This window comes from Anser cygnoides, chromosome 14 (assembly GCF_040182565.1).
Source record: "Anser cygnoides isolate HZ-2024a breed goose chromosome 14, Taihu_goose_T2T_genome, whole genome shotgun sequence".
NCBI lineage: Eukaryota > Metazoa > Chordata > Aves > Anseriformes > Anatidae > Anser > Anser cygnoides.
In genome coordinates this window covers 5922259-5937549 of record NC_089886.1, presented here as the reverse complement: position 1 = coordinate 5937549, position 15291 = coordinate 5922259, and the positions used below count along the sequence as shown (strand labels likewise).

At 58.3% G+C, this 15291-nt stretch overlaps 1 protein-coding gene across 1 annotated transcript; it reads left to right on the top strand.

Annotated features, from left to right (window-relative positions):
- The first annotated feature begins 9818 nt into the window (after positions 1-9818).
- Positions 9819-11805, top strand: LOC106032676 (zinc-binding protein A33-like). Its single transcript, XM_066977257.1, has 5 exons — positions 9819-9848; positions 10260-10461; positions 10851-10885; positions 11051-11159; positions 11270-11805. Exons 1-5 carry the CDS (start codon positions 9819-9821, stop codon positions 11803-11805), a joined length of 912 nt encoding a protein of 303 aa, XP_066833358.1.
- Positions 11806-15291: the final 3486 nt, after the last annotated feature.

Genomic DNA, 15291 nt, shown 5'->3' with positions numbered 1-15291 from the left:
ACGGGAAAGCAGGAGGAACAAAACTCCCCACCTGGCCAGGCTAGGAGCTGCTCCCGGAGGCTAGGGGGGAGGACACCTCTCCTCGCTTCCAGTAACCACAGCTGGAAGTTCATCGGAGTTTTGCAGTTCACCCCCACAGTGAGCTTTGTTTTCCTTTTCTTTATGAGAATGCAAACCAGGAGGGATTCCAGACAACTTCCTCGGCCACGAAAGTCGTGATACAGCAAGAAAAAGCTCTGATGGCTCAGCGGAAAAAGGAGGTTGAGAGCATTCCTGAAACAAGTCCCTCTGAAAGTGGCGCTTGGACCCTAAATTCAGACGAAGGTCCCTGGGAGTACTATACTGGGAGCTCTGTGCTTTCTCCTCCTTCCTTTTCCTTGCAGCTTTTGATTGAGCTGCTCTGGAAGGCTGAGGGTGGAGGGGAGAGGACAGCCAAACTGCTTGGATGCCCGAGCTGCTCCGAGGCCGTGGCTGTGGCCCTGCGGTCCCCAGGGAGAGGCGCAGCGCAGCTAGCGTGGTGCACGCAATCCCCCCACTCCTGGTGGATGGATTTCCTCCTCTCCAGGGTCCTCAGCAGTGCATGGCTGATTTCTACATGTGAGTGGGAGACTTTTTTCCTCCTTCCTCTTGTGGCACAAGATTTTTCTTGTCCGCTCCCCTGAGCCCTTTGCTACAGCTCCCTGCTCTTCCCTTCCCCGGGCTGCTCTAAGGTGCCTGGGGAAAAGCAATGACTGACAGGAGACAAACTGCATAGCCTGGAGCTGTGAACCTCCATCAGGACCAGGGGGTGAATTCCAGTCATTTTTGGCATGTGGCGTTTGCTGGATGACAGCAAAGACAAAGTCCTAAATCATGGATTAGCGCAAGTCCCCGGCCCTGTCCTCTCCCACGGTCTCAGAGGTCCAGCGGAGGATTTAGCACCGAAACTGCTGCTCCCCAGCATCACCTCTTTAACCAGGACGCAGATAACTTTGTCAGCAGGAGAGCCCTGTGTGCTTGGCAGAGCAGACAGAACACGGGCAGAAGGAGCTGCCAGTGACCCCCGGCAATGCACACAACCACGAAATGTCCCCCTGCGAGCCATTCTCCTGCAACACAGAGTTGTGCAGGAAGGGAAGGTCGAGCTTTCAGCAAACCTGGGGTTTCACCCAACCTGCAGCTACCGAGCCGAGGCTCGGACCCCTCCGAGCTCCCAGGGAGCCAGGCTCTTCCCACAGCACCGCAGACGTGGGCTGCTTGCCAGCCTGCCTAATCTCGCCCAGCTACAACATAATTACTGCCAGCGGCAAGCGCTCGCAGCACAGCCCCGGGGCTTCCCAGCCTCTAACAGCAACTGTGCCCTGAAGCAAGAGGATGGGGAAATAAGATGATGCTCCCTTGTACTGCCCCGGGCTGCGGAAGGCTCTGTCACCACAAGCAGAGGTGCCAGGACCGCTGTGTGCACCGCTCGGCCTCATACCCTGGGGATTTGCAGACATACACTGGGTACAATCAGATGCTGGCACAAGTGCCCCAGGAGCCTCGTGTCCTTTCGAGTGAGAATTGTTCCAACAAGCTCTGCAGCCCCAAAGCCTTTCCCGGGGGTTGGGCTTTGATTAGGCAAAAGTGAGTCTGCTCGGCCTCTCTTTTGAGAACTCGACAATGAATTTTGTGCTCCAGGGAGCAAAAATGATGTCAAAAAGCTGAGAAATGGGGCAGAGGAGAGGGCTGGCTTTTCATCGGCCCATGATCTGCCGTGCCTCTGAGAGCAGGCAGGCCCTCGGTCTGCACACCTTGCTGCAGCGAGCTGTACTCTGTAGCTCCACTTCTGTCACGAAAGGCACATTATCTGATCACTCTCAGGGAGAAATCGCTAAGAAATCTGTTACCAAGGCTTCCAGATGCTCCAGTTCATCCTGCTTCATCTGGAGCAGCAACACTGACATACTTACAGAAGCAGCTTTTCATTCTTCAAACATCTGTTTAATTCCACCTGCATGTAACCAAAATATTTCCCCTGCTCCTTCCTGTGGTGTCAAGCCTGTATTTTGCAGAAGAGCCTCAGAAGCGTCAGCATGTTGTGGTAACACGAAATCCACTTTTCCATTTGAGCCCTGGAGTTCACGGATGCAGTGGATTTGGGAGCCTGTGATGCTTTGGGGAGCTAAATCAGCCACAAAGCAGCTCAGAGGTGGGAGGGATGATAGAAAGCTGTCTGCACCGTCTCTGAATTTAAAAGCAGGTTCTCATTTCGTAACCGCTTTTTGTCCCCATGTGAACATTTGTGGAATTAGTGGAGGAGCAGAGGCAGCACCAGGAACAAGGTTGTGCTGAAATACCTGAATGATCTGATACTGGGATGACAGGCACCAGAGAGGCAGCGGGAGCACTGGGCTGGCCCGGGACTGTCACAGCCCTGCCTGCTCCAGGGCAGGAGGGGACAGGGACATTGAGGGGTCTCCAGGACAAGGGCAGGGAGATGGGCAAGAACAGCCCAAATAGAAAGTGATTAACAGGGCTCGTGTCCCACCGAAGAGACCATGCTTCAGCTTCTGGCAGCAGACAGGGACAGGGCTCGTTTGATGGGGCTGCCTAATGCTTGGGAGGGTCTGCCCCGTCCAGCCCTTCCCACCCGATGGTCCCCATGTCCACGCAGACCCCAGTGCCTCCGCACACCACGGGCGCCTTCCTTCAGCTGCTGTTTCTGCAAGTCACTGCGCTCAAAGCTTGGCTAATTTATTAGAGGGATGTTGCTTGTTGTTTGTGTACTGAGCCAGCTAGAAAACAGCTTCTGCAGAAGAGGATAATTGCAGTCAGATAAGCTCTTCAGAGCCGGGATTGCAAAAATATGATACATGGTACACCAGCAGTTGTCCAGATAAACCAGAAGTCTAGCTGAGTTTTTAGGTGGGAGTGTGTTTGCTGGTCTGTCACAGGCTCCCTGCCTGACTTTGGGCAAATCGAGCCGTCTCTCAGCTCCCTGCATGTACAAGAGGTGATAATAAGGGATTACATGCTCCAGGGGGCTGGGTGCTCGGAGGTGCAGCAGGGCAGCTGCGAGATGCTCCTGCTGCCCTGTGGGATTTCTTTCCGAGTCACCCACATCACTTCGGCAGTGATGAGAGCCGTGTGTGCTGCAGTCAGGGCCTTGCCCTCCCAGGCTGGATGCTCCCACTTCGTAGTGCCACGATGAAGTCACAAATCTGCAGCAGCCTGGCACTCCTGAGCTGGCAAACCACGATTGCCGTCGTGGCTGTGACAGCAGGAGCGGGCAGAGCCGGGTGCGCTGATGGCAGCCCCAGCGTGAGCTCTCCCTCAGTGTCAAGGCTGAAGGCGATGCAGGTGTGAAGGCAAAAAATCGGTGTACGGCATGTTTTCCGTGGGTTTGGTGCTGTCAAACAGCACCAGCGTGGCAGGAGCAGGATCTCTACCTAGTGCTGCTTCTCTACCTGGTGCACATCCCTCCCGCTCCTTTGGGGACCGCATCGCTGTGACCCGGAGCTGCTCACTCGACATGCTGCTGCACAAGGGACAGGTCCATGCCTGGTGCAGCACCGAGGGGTCGTCCACAAGGCCTCTTGGCTCCGTGTCCCCCAGAAACGTGACTCGTGAGCCACTGTCTGACACCAAACCCCTCCCCAGAGCAACAGCGGTGTCCCCAGGGCACGAGCGGAGCACGCACACGCTGTGCAGGGACGGTGCTGGGGAGCACAAAGCCTTATAAAGGCAGAGCTCTGGGTTCGTCCTTCTTTCAGCTCTTCCAGGCGATGAAAAGGACAGCTCACAACCCTAATTAGCTGGGACACGCTAATACCGCTGAGCTTCCTTGGCCAGCACATTTGGCACGAGGAGCGCGGGACGCTTTCCAAGCAGCCGCTCAGGGGAGCGCGTGCCTGCAATTCATTATTCGATGAGCAGTGTTTCCTCTCTGCCTCCGCTGAAGAGCTCAGACCAGACACGAGAGGGAGGTGAGTCTGGAGCTTGCAAATCCACTCAGAAAGCCACTTCATGCTGGAGAGAGAGGAGGCGTACTTCTCCCCAGGCATTAGAGGTATTTAAGGTGCCAGGGGAAATGGAGCTTTGCACAGCACTTCCCGTCGCTGCAGCGCGTGGCACGCAGCTTCCCGGGGGGGAAAACCGTGCTCCTGCAGGGTGACATTCCTGTGGGCAGAGGACACGCAGCCTCCAGGGACGCCCTGGTCTGAGGACCCAAGTGGTGTGTGGTCATCTGCAGAGCCAGCCCTGGCAGCAGCAGAGAGGGGAAGGGCGGTGGGGCCCTGGAGCGGTGGTTGGGGTGGGTTATTCCCTGGGGTGGCAGCCGTCCTGTGTGAGGCTGTGCCCCAGCTCCCCTGGAGAAGATGCAGCTCCCGAAGGGCTTCAGCCCGTGGGGCTGCTGGGGACAGAGACAGATAGCAGGGATTGATGCCTCGCTCTGAATTCCTTGGGTTTGTGAAGTGCTGGTTTGGCTTTCACTGGGCAGAGGTAAGAAAATGGAAGGGGAAAGGTGGAGCAAAGTGCCACGGGAAGCTTTTAAATCCTGCCTGGGCTCACAAGACGGTGCCCCAGGGCTGAGGCCGCTGAGCTGCAGGTGCTGATGAGCCCACGTTTCTCCAAAATGAGAGTTTTGGAGCACAGCTGCACATTTCTGGGATAGCAAAGCCCAAGGAAAATGCCACGAGGGATCGTTTATACCCAGAAACTCATGCTTTGTATGAAAGGCTGCACTGAGAGATCTTGGTCTTCTTGCAGGGTCTTCTACAGAAAAATCCCTTGGATTTTGAAGACCGCATGACGGTAAATGAGTTCTCTCCATCTCCACTGAATGATTTGAAGATTTTCTTATGTGACACCTGGGGGTGCTGTAGCAAACTGGGCTCTGTGGCCACCTTTAATGCAGGCAATGAATAGAGCAAACAGCCTGGAACCAGCCGGGGAAAAGCAATCCAGGGATGCGATGTGACCGCAGGGCTGGATTTCTCAGCTGCTGTGTGCTGACCGTGGAATATGGATGATTACCCACAAAAGACTCGAGCACCTTGAGCGGCCAAGCCTGTCCAGCCAATTTTGCAGGCTGAGCTCACGACGACGTTTCCCCCATCCCCGAGGTCTGAAACCCCAAAACCAAGTGTCCAAATGCTTCGGGCGCTGCAGAGGCAGCTCAAGGTGTCTGTGAATGCTCAGAAACCTCACCATGAAACAGGTATCTGGGTGCAGCAGGGGAGCATCGCAGAGCATCCTTCACCCGGGGACCGGGTACGGGGCTGGCAGGGGATCTCAGGCATAGCCCATCCAGAGAAAGCTGAGCAGACGAATCTGTTTTGGCTAAGACCTGTGCTGTGTGTGGAACATCAGAGGGGCTTCGTGCACAGCTCAGAACAAACAGGCAAACAAGCGGCAGCCACAAATGTTAATATTTGCAGAAATCTCCCGGTTTGGGCGCCTGGGCGCGGGGAGCTGGAGGACGCGGGTGGAATGCAGGAGAGGATTCCTGGCTGCCGGAGGGGCGGCGTGGGGAATCTCACGTCTCGGCCTGTCGGGGCGCCTGGCAGGCCAGCTCGGGGTGGTTTACACAAGGAGTCCTGGGGAGAGAGGCCGGGCTATGAAGTTCAGCAGCCCCTAGGAACTGAGCTATTTGAGCATTCCTCGAAAAAAAAAAAAACATCATTAAGCAGCGTTCATCCTCCTGTGGCTGCTCCAGACCTGTTTCCTACATGCCATCACCAGCGGGCTGTGTTCAGCCCTCCCCAGAGCTCAAAGGCTCAGAGGAGCCCCGGTCCCATGGTGCAAAGTCCCTCTACGAAGTATGGGATGGACTGGTCCATGCTGACCCCAACCCTCCTCCATGAGCTCCTGGTCACAGGAAGGAGAAAAATGACACTGATGTTCTTTTCTTGGCATGGTAGGGATGGTTTGAGCCTGTTCAACACCTCTCACCATCTCCATCTGGAGCTCACCTGGACCACGGCGGCCAGTTCAGTGGTGCTTGGGGCCAGTCAAACGTCTCCAGAGCACGAGGCTCTGGGCTTGGTGTCATTTGGGCCTGGGAAGAGAAAATATTGGCAAATAATGGCCTCCCCCTTGGTCTCCTCCAGCTATTTATCCAAAGATATCTTATCACGGAGCATTGCTTCATTTCCTGCTTGCTTCTCTAACCAAGCCCTTTAAATCGTGTCCCCACGGCCGAGGTCATGGAGGGACGCATAAGATCTGTTAAAGGTGACGCGGCCATTACCTCGGTTCACCTCATCTCTTCTTCTTCACTTTTTCCTTTCTGCTCCCATGTCTTCCTCCCTCCTGGCCCCAGAAGCACAGGACAGGGCTGGCAGCAGCCACCTGGGGATGTCACAGGTTGGTGATTTCTCCCAGGCCAGCAGCTCCATCAGTCGGGAAGCACGGGCTCCAGGTTGGGCAAAGCGTCCCCATCCTCGCCACAAAGAGATAATCCCCGGGGGAGCACACAGAGGAGACTGGATTTAATGTAGCTCAGTGTCTGAAAAGTGGAAATAAGGATCATTGAGGACTGCCAGGCACCAGGAGAAGGACTGATCGCCTTCTTGGCTGTATTTAAAACAAACTCCCACCTCCGGGCTTTCAAGCAGGCGGCCGAGCTGGGAGCTACCAGGCGCTCCCCATTCCCTACAGCCCCACCACGGCCAAGAGCTCACCCAAGGCTGGGGGCTGGAGGACCCCCAGGGAAGGGGCCGGAGGCTGCAGGGGATGCAGAGGAGTGCAAGCGCTCAGGGTTTGTCTGCACTTTGCTTTGGGACAAACGGGGAAAGCCAAACGTAAAATCCAAATCCATCTCAGCCCTTCACCTCCTTCCATCCCTGAGGCCAGGCAGTGCTGCTGACACTGGTCCCTGTGGGGCTGAGCGTCACAAAAGCAGGTTCATTGCACAGAGAGGAGACTGCGAAGGGTTTTGGACCCAGCCCAGGAGCTTTCTGCCAGCCCCGTCCCAGTTCATGACATCCTTCATCTCCTCAGTGCGTTACCGGGCTCTCCAAACAGCGCTCTCAGGTGCCAGCCCAGAGCACGGAGCCTCCCGAGAGGAGCGCGCTAAAAAAAGAAATAAAAACGTCTCGCTGCCAAGTGAAGTGAGTGCTGACAGGAGGGAGATGCCAGGAGCACTTAAACAAGAATTCGAGACCGGGGGACGCTCGGGCGTGTGTTTTCAATTGGCAGATGGGAGCCGTGCTCACTGGGAAACGACTGCCGCTCGCTGTTAGCTTCAGATCCCGGAGCTGATGGCCCAGGAAGATAAACGGCCGTGAAGAGGACATCCCCACCTGTATCACAGCCTTCTTCTGGGCTTGATGGATTAAGGAATAAGGCGCCGCTCCTCCTTTGGCTCCAAAGCCTGCGTTTGCAGCTCAGACCTACTCCTGCTGCACATCAGCTGAGCTATCCCAAATTCTGCTGGATAAGGGTAAAGCTTAAGTTATCTGGGTACAGGGGGGCCTGCAGCTGCCTTGGGGTGCAGAGACGTGGGCTGGGGGCTGTGCCCTTCCTGGGCTCTGGAAGCAGCCCCATAGGCAGGACTGCGCCCTGCCAGCACCGCAGGCATGGGGACATCTCCTGGCGCTGCTGGGGGAACCTAGCACAGCACGTTCCAGATCGCAGCCCAAAGGCAATTATTGATGCTTTTACCACTGTGCGGAGACGTATAAATAATGGAGCGTGTCGCTGCAAGCTGTAGCAGGTCAGGGAGCGGCACCCCGGCTCACCATGGGCTGCGTGTGCAGGGCTGGGTGCCCGGTCCGCTGGGCTGCGTGTGTGCGCCCGGGCATAATCTCCAAAGCTTCCCGAGAAACAGTGACAAAGGCAGGAGTTCAGAGGCTGGACACGGATGACGAAGCCATTTCCCTCTCAAAAGGATGCAGCCAAGCAGATGATTCAGCCTCCATCCAAAATCCACCGGTTCAAAGCTGGCTATTTCTCGGGGACCACGTGGCAGGAGGAGGACACGCACCGCCAGCCCCTCTCGTGCTGCAGCACACCAGCTTGTGCCTGCTGTGCCTGTGGTCACCGCTCCCGGCACACCCCAACCCGTTCACATGGTGAGATCCAGCCTGCTGGAAGCACGAAACTCCCTGAGTGTGGCAAGCAAGGTTTTGGCTGCATTGCCACGGCTAAGCAGAGGTTGCTCGGTCATCCCTGGATCCCTGTGTCATCCCCAGTGTCAGCATCCCATTGACATTCCCACGGGGACCAGGCGAAGCTGTACAGCCGTGACAGGGACAGAGTCAGCCTGTGGGAAACTATCCCTGCCCAGAAGTGCTTCCTATCCCTATGGGCCTGGGGAGCACAGGGCGCTGAGCATCCCTGTCCCACTGCCACCTCAGGGTCAGGAGCAGGAGGGTGCAGCCAGGCAACCTGGCTCAGCCAGCCGCAGCAGGTCCTGAGCCCCACAAATAACCAGGTTGTGGCCAGCAGCATATGTGGGCACGGCGTTTTGGGGTTTGTTTGCCTTTAGGCCCAGTATCACCAGCTCTTGTGATTTTTCTCATGCGTCCGCCAGTGTTTGCTGCATGCCACAACACCCCAGGGCCTGGCAGCAGCTACAAAGCTACAACCCCCTGCGTAGCGGCAAGGGTTTGGTACCGGGGGGCCATAGGGGTGGGGAAGCCCCCCCAGGCTCAGTTCGGGAAGGACGGCATCCCACGGGAGGGACCCCACGTGGAGCAGGGGCAGAGAGTGACCGTGAGGGAGCGGCGGAGACGAAGCGTCAGGGACTGACCGCAGCCCCCATTCCCCGTTCTCCTGCGGTGCTCAGGGGGGAGGAGGTGGAAGAGGGTGGATGGAGGGAAGACGTTTTTGGTTTCTTTCCTCTGTTTCTCACTTCTGTAGCTTGTTAGTAAGAAGTAATAAATTTTATTAATCTCCCTACTCTGAGTCTGTTTTGCTCGTGATGACAATTGTTGAGCGACCTCACCGTCCTTATCCCAACCCCTGAGCCCTTTTTGCCGTATTTTCTCCCCCTTCCCCTTTGCAGGGGGGGGAGTGAGAGAGGGGCTGAGGTGGGGCTCGGCCACCCACCTGAGTAAAACCACCACACCCTGGCAAAGGGAACACAGGGAAGGGGACGGGAGCTGAGGCAGGACAGCCTGCCTGGTGCCCGTTTCCATGCTCTCACTGCTGCGCACTGGGAGCAGCGCAAGCAGCGCAAGCGGTGCAAGCAGTGCAAGCAGTGCAAGCAGTGCAGCGGCACGCCACTGGGGCAGGGCAGTGCAGGGCCGTGGTGTGTCTGTGCCGTGCAATACCATGCAATGATATGCAATGCTGTGTCATGCCGTGCCGAGCCATGTATGCAAGAACCTGCTGTCACCGAATATTCGGAGCAGGCTTTGAGGGGAGGCACCAAACAGTGGTAATGCAGCACGGCGCTGGGCACGGTGCTGGAGCAGAGCTGCAGGCTGAGCAGCCCGCTTTCACCCTGCAGGCTGCTTCTTTGGGAGCATGGTTAGTTCTTGACAGCTGTAAAAACCTCTCGTGCGTCTGAAGGGCAGGCAGCAAGGCAGAGGGAGCTGGGAGAAAGCAGTGGCCTTGCCACAAGGACTGTATTTGGATTCATCACGAAGCTCGGAGGGGATGTGATGAGCCCAAGTGTTTCTCCCTGGGCTCATAGTATCAGGCCGCCTACTTATCACTGATCTCTGAAGCGAGAACAGCCACAAACTGAGCTTCCTTCTTGAGTGACACAGAAGTATTGAAAGCCAAGAAAGGGAGGGTTTAAGGAAAGCACAAGTGGTTTGTAGGTGAGATAAAACTGAGGGTAGATGGTTGTCTGATCTGGTGCGTCAGCACAAGCATCTGCTAAAGCAAAAAGAGGCTGGGGTGCCATGGCTGGTAAAGCTGGAGGTGTGCTCTGGGTGAGATTGTTTTCCTGACGGTAGAAAGGGATGTGCATTTCAGCAAGCACTCCTCAAGGAAGTAAGGAGGGCTCAGATTGCTCTTAGAGACTAAAAAAAAAAAAAAACTCTGGAAAAGTAAGAGCTCCAGTACTGCGCATAACCAAGTTATTGGTGGTATAGGAGCAGGCTGTGAGCCCCCAGCACATGTGAGTGCAAACATTTTTTTGTTAAGGTGACCAAGCTGTTGGTAGAGTCCGGTTTTCCCCATGGCTGTGCAGACTCAGATGTTGTCCAGTTCTTCCAAAAAATCGTGGTATATCTGAAACTCTGATTTCCAGGACTCCGTAAGCAGTGTAACAGGCGCAACCGTATCACGCATTCACGTGTGCTAGCTGCCAGGCTCATCTTCTGCCTTTTCCCTCTGCTCAGAAAGCATCTGGGGAGCTGGACTTCAAGATCCAGGCAGAGTTCACTCACCTTCATCAGCTCCTGGAGGAAGAGGAGAGAGCTGAGCTGGGCGAAGAGGAGGAGCAGTCACTGGTACGGCTGGAGGAAGGGATGTCAGCGCTGTGCAGGGACATGGAGCATATAGAGCAGACCCTCAGCAAAATGGAAGAGGTATCATTGCTGGAGGGGAGCATGCTTGGCTGACCCTGGCATGAGGCAGAGTGTTTTAGGACCTAAATCTGGGATGGAGAGAGTCCTCAAAGAGCATCAGGCTGTACCTGGAAGTTGCTCTTGCTGCCATCCCTCTGGATTATCTGCCTGATCCCTTTGAGTCCGGAGGCTTTAGCCACAAGGGATGCAGTGACTTAGGTGTAACGAGTCTTGGGAGCTTTCCTCCTTCTGTCACCTCCAAGAAATCACCTTGGCCTCAGTGCCCAGACAGTTTCTCCCAGGGTGGCTGGGTCCTGAGGACTTGGTTCCACTCTGTGACAGCAGGAGGCAGGACAAGGGGTTTATTTGTGCAGCTGCATGAATTACAGACAGTGACTGCTAATTCTCTCTGCTCCTCCCTGCAGGTGGAGAGCCTGGATATCAGGTACATGCCTGGCATGAAAGAAGCTGATTCCCTTTTCAGGAGCTTATCTCTGTCCCTGGCTGGGACCATGTGGGAGAGAGATCTTATCTCGAGTTTTAAAAGCATCGCAAACTGCTCAGCAAACAGCTGGTGCTGTGCCAGGTGGGGGCTGGTCCCCAGCACGTGCTCCCTGGGGAACACGAATGTTGAGACCGTGCCAGCCTTTGACCTGCAGCACTACCGGGACAGCCACAGTGGCTCCGTGCACTGCATCTTCTGGGGGCAGGTGCTGCAGCCCGTCTGCCCTGGTGGGTGCCAGGGGTGGGTGCGCTGCAGCAGCGGGATGCAGCAGAGGGGCCGGGGATGCTCTGCAGAGGGAATTCACAACCTGCAAACAATGTCCTTGACATCTCCACAGCTCCGGCCCCACTCGCCTTTGACCCTGAGACAGCCCACCCCAGGCTGGTTTTCTCCAGAGGCCTGAGGGCAGTGACAGAGTGGAGACAAGCCCAGCCTATCCCCAGGAGCCCCCAGCACTTCCAGCAGTGCATCAATGCCTTGGGCTCATGCACTTCTGACGGTGGCCAGCACTACAGGGAGGTGTGGGTGGGAGGCAAGCCCAGGTGGGACCTGGGGGTGGCTGCCGAAACTGTGGGCCGGGTGGTGAAGGTGAAGCTGTGCCAGAATGGCTTCTGGACGCGGAGCCTGAGGAACAGGACAGAGTACGGGGCCACTGCCACCCCCTGGGTGCGCCTGGCTCCCCTAAAACTGGGGGTCTTCCTGGGCTGCCAGGAGGGCACCGTGGCCTTCTTTGATGCCAGGGATGTGTCCCAGCTCTTCACCTTCCAGCAGGTCTCAGCGGAGAGGTACTGCCCCCTCCTCAGCCCCTGCTGCAGCGACGAGACGGACAGCGTGAGCCCGTGCGCCTTGCGAGCGCTGGGGGGAATGGGGTGATGCGCCCCCAGAAAATCCCCCTCAACGAGGGATTTGGGCTGCCAGCCCTTCCCTGCTTCTGTTCTCGTGCGTAAAAGCAGCAAAGGCCGAGGGAGGTGGTTGCAGAGCCGGGGGGGGGCGATGTTACCGGGGTGCCCCCGGCTGCTCTGCGCCCGCCGGCACCGCGCGCTGGGGACGGGCTGCGGGCTGGCGGCAGGGGGAGCTCGGCGCACAGCGCTTTGGCGATCGCTAAATACCATGAGAAAGGCTCCGGCTGTGCCTGCTGGGGACTGGGGGTCTGCGGGGTCCTGCCCTGCTGGGGTGCGGCACAGCCCGGGGCGCAGGGCAGCTCTGCTCCAGCCTGCGGCACCGGGAGCACAAAGCTCCGGGGGGGGCTCAGGGTGGGGGCGAGGGGGTGTTTGGGCTGGGGCTGGCGCTGGAGGCAGGGTGGGTTCTGCAGTCAAGCAGCTGGGGGGGTTTGGGTGGTTTTCTGATCCCAACAAGGGGCTTGGCCTTAGGAGCAGTGGGTGCCGCTCCCCCGGAGCGCTCCCCAGACGCCTTGCTGAGGCTTTCAGCTTCGTGCAGCTCCGTAAGGCAGGTGTGAGCAGTGCTGGCGGCAGCGCCAGCGTTCTGCAGCCCGGTGAACAGCTTCAACTGAGACCCGTGCTGGAAGCACTGCCCCTGGGGGATGGCAGCCTCGGGCTCCCGGAGGGGGAAATGTACCAGGTTTTGGGGTTGCCTAATGCCCATCCCAGGGCAGGAGGGCGCTTGGTGCTCAGCTGGAGAGAACAGGGCATGGCCCACGCAGGATGAGTCCCCAGGTGCTCAGGCAGATGTGCTGCTGAAACCCAGCACGTCCCTGGTCTGCGCAAAACCACAGGCGAAGTGGCAGCTGGCCCTCGGGCGCGGTGACAGCGGTGCTGGCAGGAGACGAGCGCAGCCGGCGGGGAGGAGGAGGAGGAAGAAGAGGAGGAGGAAGCAGCCGGCTCTGCTGCTCACCCCTTCCCATCCTTCCCGCGGGCAGCTGCGGCGGCACGGGCTGCGAGCAGCTCTCTGCGACGTGTGCCATCGCTGCCACCTCCTACACCTTCCCGGTGCCAACGGCAGAGCTGGCGAGCAGCAAAACCTGCTTCTCTCCAACGCCTGGGCTGGGTGGGCTCCCGAGGAAGCACGTCCTTCCTCCCCCTCCTCCAGTGACCACAGCGTGCTGCTCCCAGCCAGAGCCCCGTTTTGGGGTGTAAAGTCCTCGCCTGGCCCTGCCAGGAGGGGAGAGGCTCTGGCAGGGAGGCCGGGGGCTGGAGAGCCTCTCCCGGCAGGGAGCATGGGCGCTGTGCTCGTACGTGCAGGGAGACCTCTGCTCGGAGCTGCTCTACGCACAGCCTTAGCCTGGTGCGTAAATACTGCCTGCCCCTCAGTGCTATCTCAAAAACGCATTTTGCTAATAAATGAAGCAGAAACCCCAGGCTCGGTGTGAGGGCAGTGACCGTGGGGCCTGGCCCTGGGTTTGGGCAGGAGGGGCTCGTGATGGGGATGGCCCCAGGCAAGCCGGGTGCTGCGGGGGAGAAGCACCCACCTCAGCTCCAGCACTCACTGCCCCAGGAACCTGCTGTGTTTTCCTTGCAGGTCACCTTGTCATTCTGTCCCTGGGTGTGCTCAGAGCCACCCTGGTTTGGCTTTCGCACAGCCGTGTCTCGGGCTGTGACGTGTCCGTGCGACGTGTCCGTGTCCTTTATCCTGCGCTTTGGGGAAGCCGTTGCTCCCTTGGGTGCCCCGTCCCCCTGTGCTGGGAGGGGGGCAAGATGTTAAAATAAGATCCTTTTGTTTCCCAGGGCGGCAACAATGGAAAGGTCCCATCGGTCCCATAGTCACCCTGTGTTTGTGATGGAAAATTCCCCGTTGCGGCGGGGGTGAGCCCTCCCCCGCGTCCTGCCGTTAGATGGCAGCATGGACGGGCTGCTCCCAGCGTGGCATGGTGCCACGTTCGGACCGCAATGGATAGAGGAGCCGGGTGATCCAATAAGTTTTGGGGTGGCAGAGGAACCCCCCGGCAGTTCTCCAGGCAGCCCTTGGGCTGTGCGTTTCATCTGGCGTCTTGCCCCTGCGGTGGAGCAATGTGATTCATCCCTCTGTCACCACGCACACCTCGCTGCCTCCCCGCTCCCTGCTCGTGCCCCAGGCACACGCCGCTGCCAGGTGCTCGCTGTGGTCCCCAGAGCAGGTGCTGCCCCATCTCTGCTCGCAGCCTCAGCGACCTGATCCCACAATCTCAGCTCTTCACCCCACGGTGGTGCTGCCCCTCGGCTCTGCCCTGTTGCCCCATCGCCAGTTCCACTGGGGAACTTTAAAAATCTCTCTCTAGAAACTTCATGGGCTTTGGCACCCACCTGGGATAGAGGGACACTGACGCTTTCCACTCCTTCAGGATCGAGGAGGTGGGTGGTCCAAGATGAGTGTGCTGAAGAGCAACTTCAGGGTTAAAAACTCATTAATTGGGCCGGGGGGAGCTGGGTATAATAACCACTGTGGCTTGGATTCCCTCTGACAGCGCCAGGAGAGGGACAGGGTGATCCCTTCCACAGGTTTGGCAGCAAGAGCAGTTGAGCGCACAACAAGTTTTCCTGCCTTTTAGAAGCCACGAGCACATGGTTCTCATTCAGCCTCCCTTTTTTTGTGTGCGTGTCTACAAGCGTGCATAATCAATAACCCTCCGGGGCGCAGTGTGGGGCCGTGTTTATTTATCTACTCAGCGCTCGGTGGGCGCGTGGGCAGGCGGCCAGGGCTGTGCCCACCGTGCTGGGGCTGTGCCCTCCGTGCCGGGGCTGTGCCCTCCGTGCCGGCACACTCCCGGAGCTCTGCCATCACTCCCGACCGCAGGGCGTTCGCAGCCGGTTCACAGCCAGCCGGAGCTGCTGGCGACGCGGGGGCAGCGCCGCTGGCACACGGGGAGCCGCGCCGTCCCGCTGCCAGCACCGCGGCGCCCAGCGCCTCCAGGCCCAGCTGGCATCCCGCCGCTGCCGCCGTCCTCTCGCGGGGAGATGAGCGCGTCCCGGGGTGTGAAAGATGGGTTGGAAAGGGAAAAGGAGAGGAAAGAGGAGTCTCTGGGGATGCGTGGATTTGGGTGGATGACCAGTCGTGGGGTTGTGTGTATGGGTGTGGTGTGCCCTGACAGTGGGGTGTGCGGCATGTAGCGGTGCTGGGAGCACCGCCTGAGGCTGGTAACAGTGTGTGTGGGTGGATGGCACGAGTGGGGGTCCCTAGCGCTGTCCCACATGAGCAGGGGTGCAAGCGTGCACACAGGTGTGAGAAAGCACATGGACATCTTTGGGTGCCCCCCAGGGTGTGCAGGACTGCGTGCCTGGGTGCGCGCACACAGGCGTGGGCTTTTGGGGAGCGTGCAGGCAGGCGTGAAGATGAGACACACGTGGCATGTGCTTGCTGATGGGAGAGGGCATTTGTGTGCCTTCCCCCGGGTCTGAGAGCTTGGGCTGCACGCCCAGGTGCGCACAT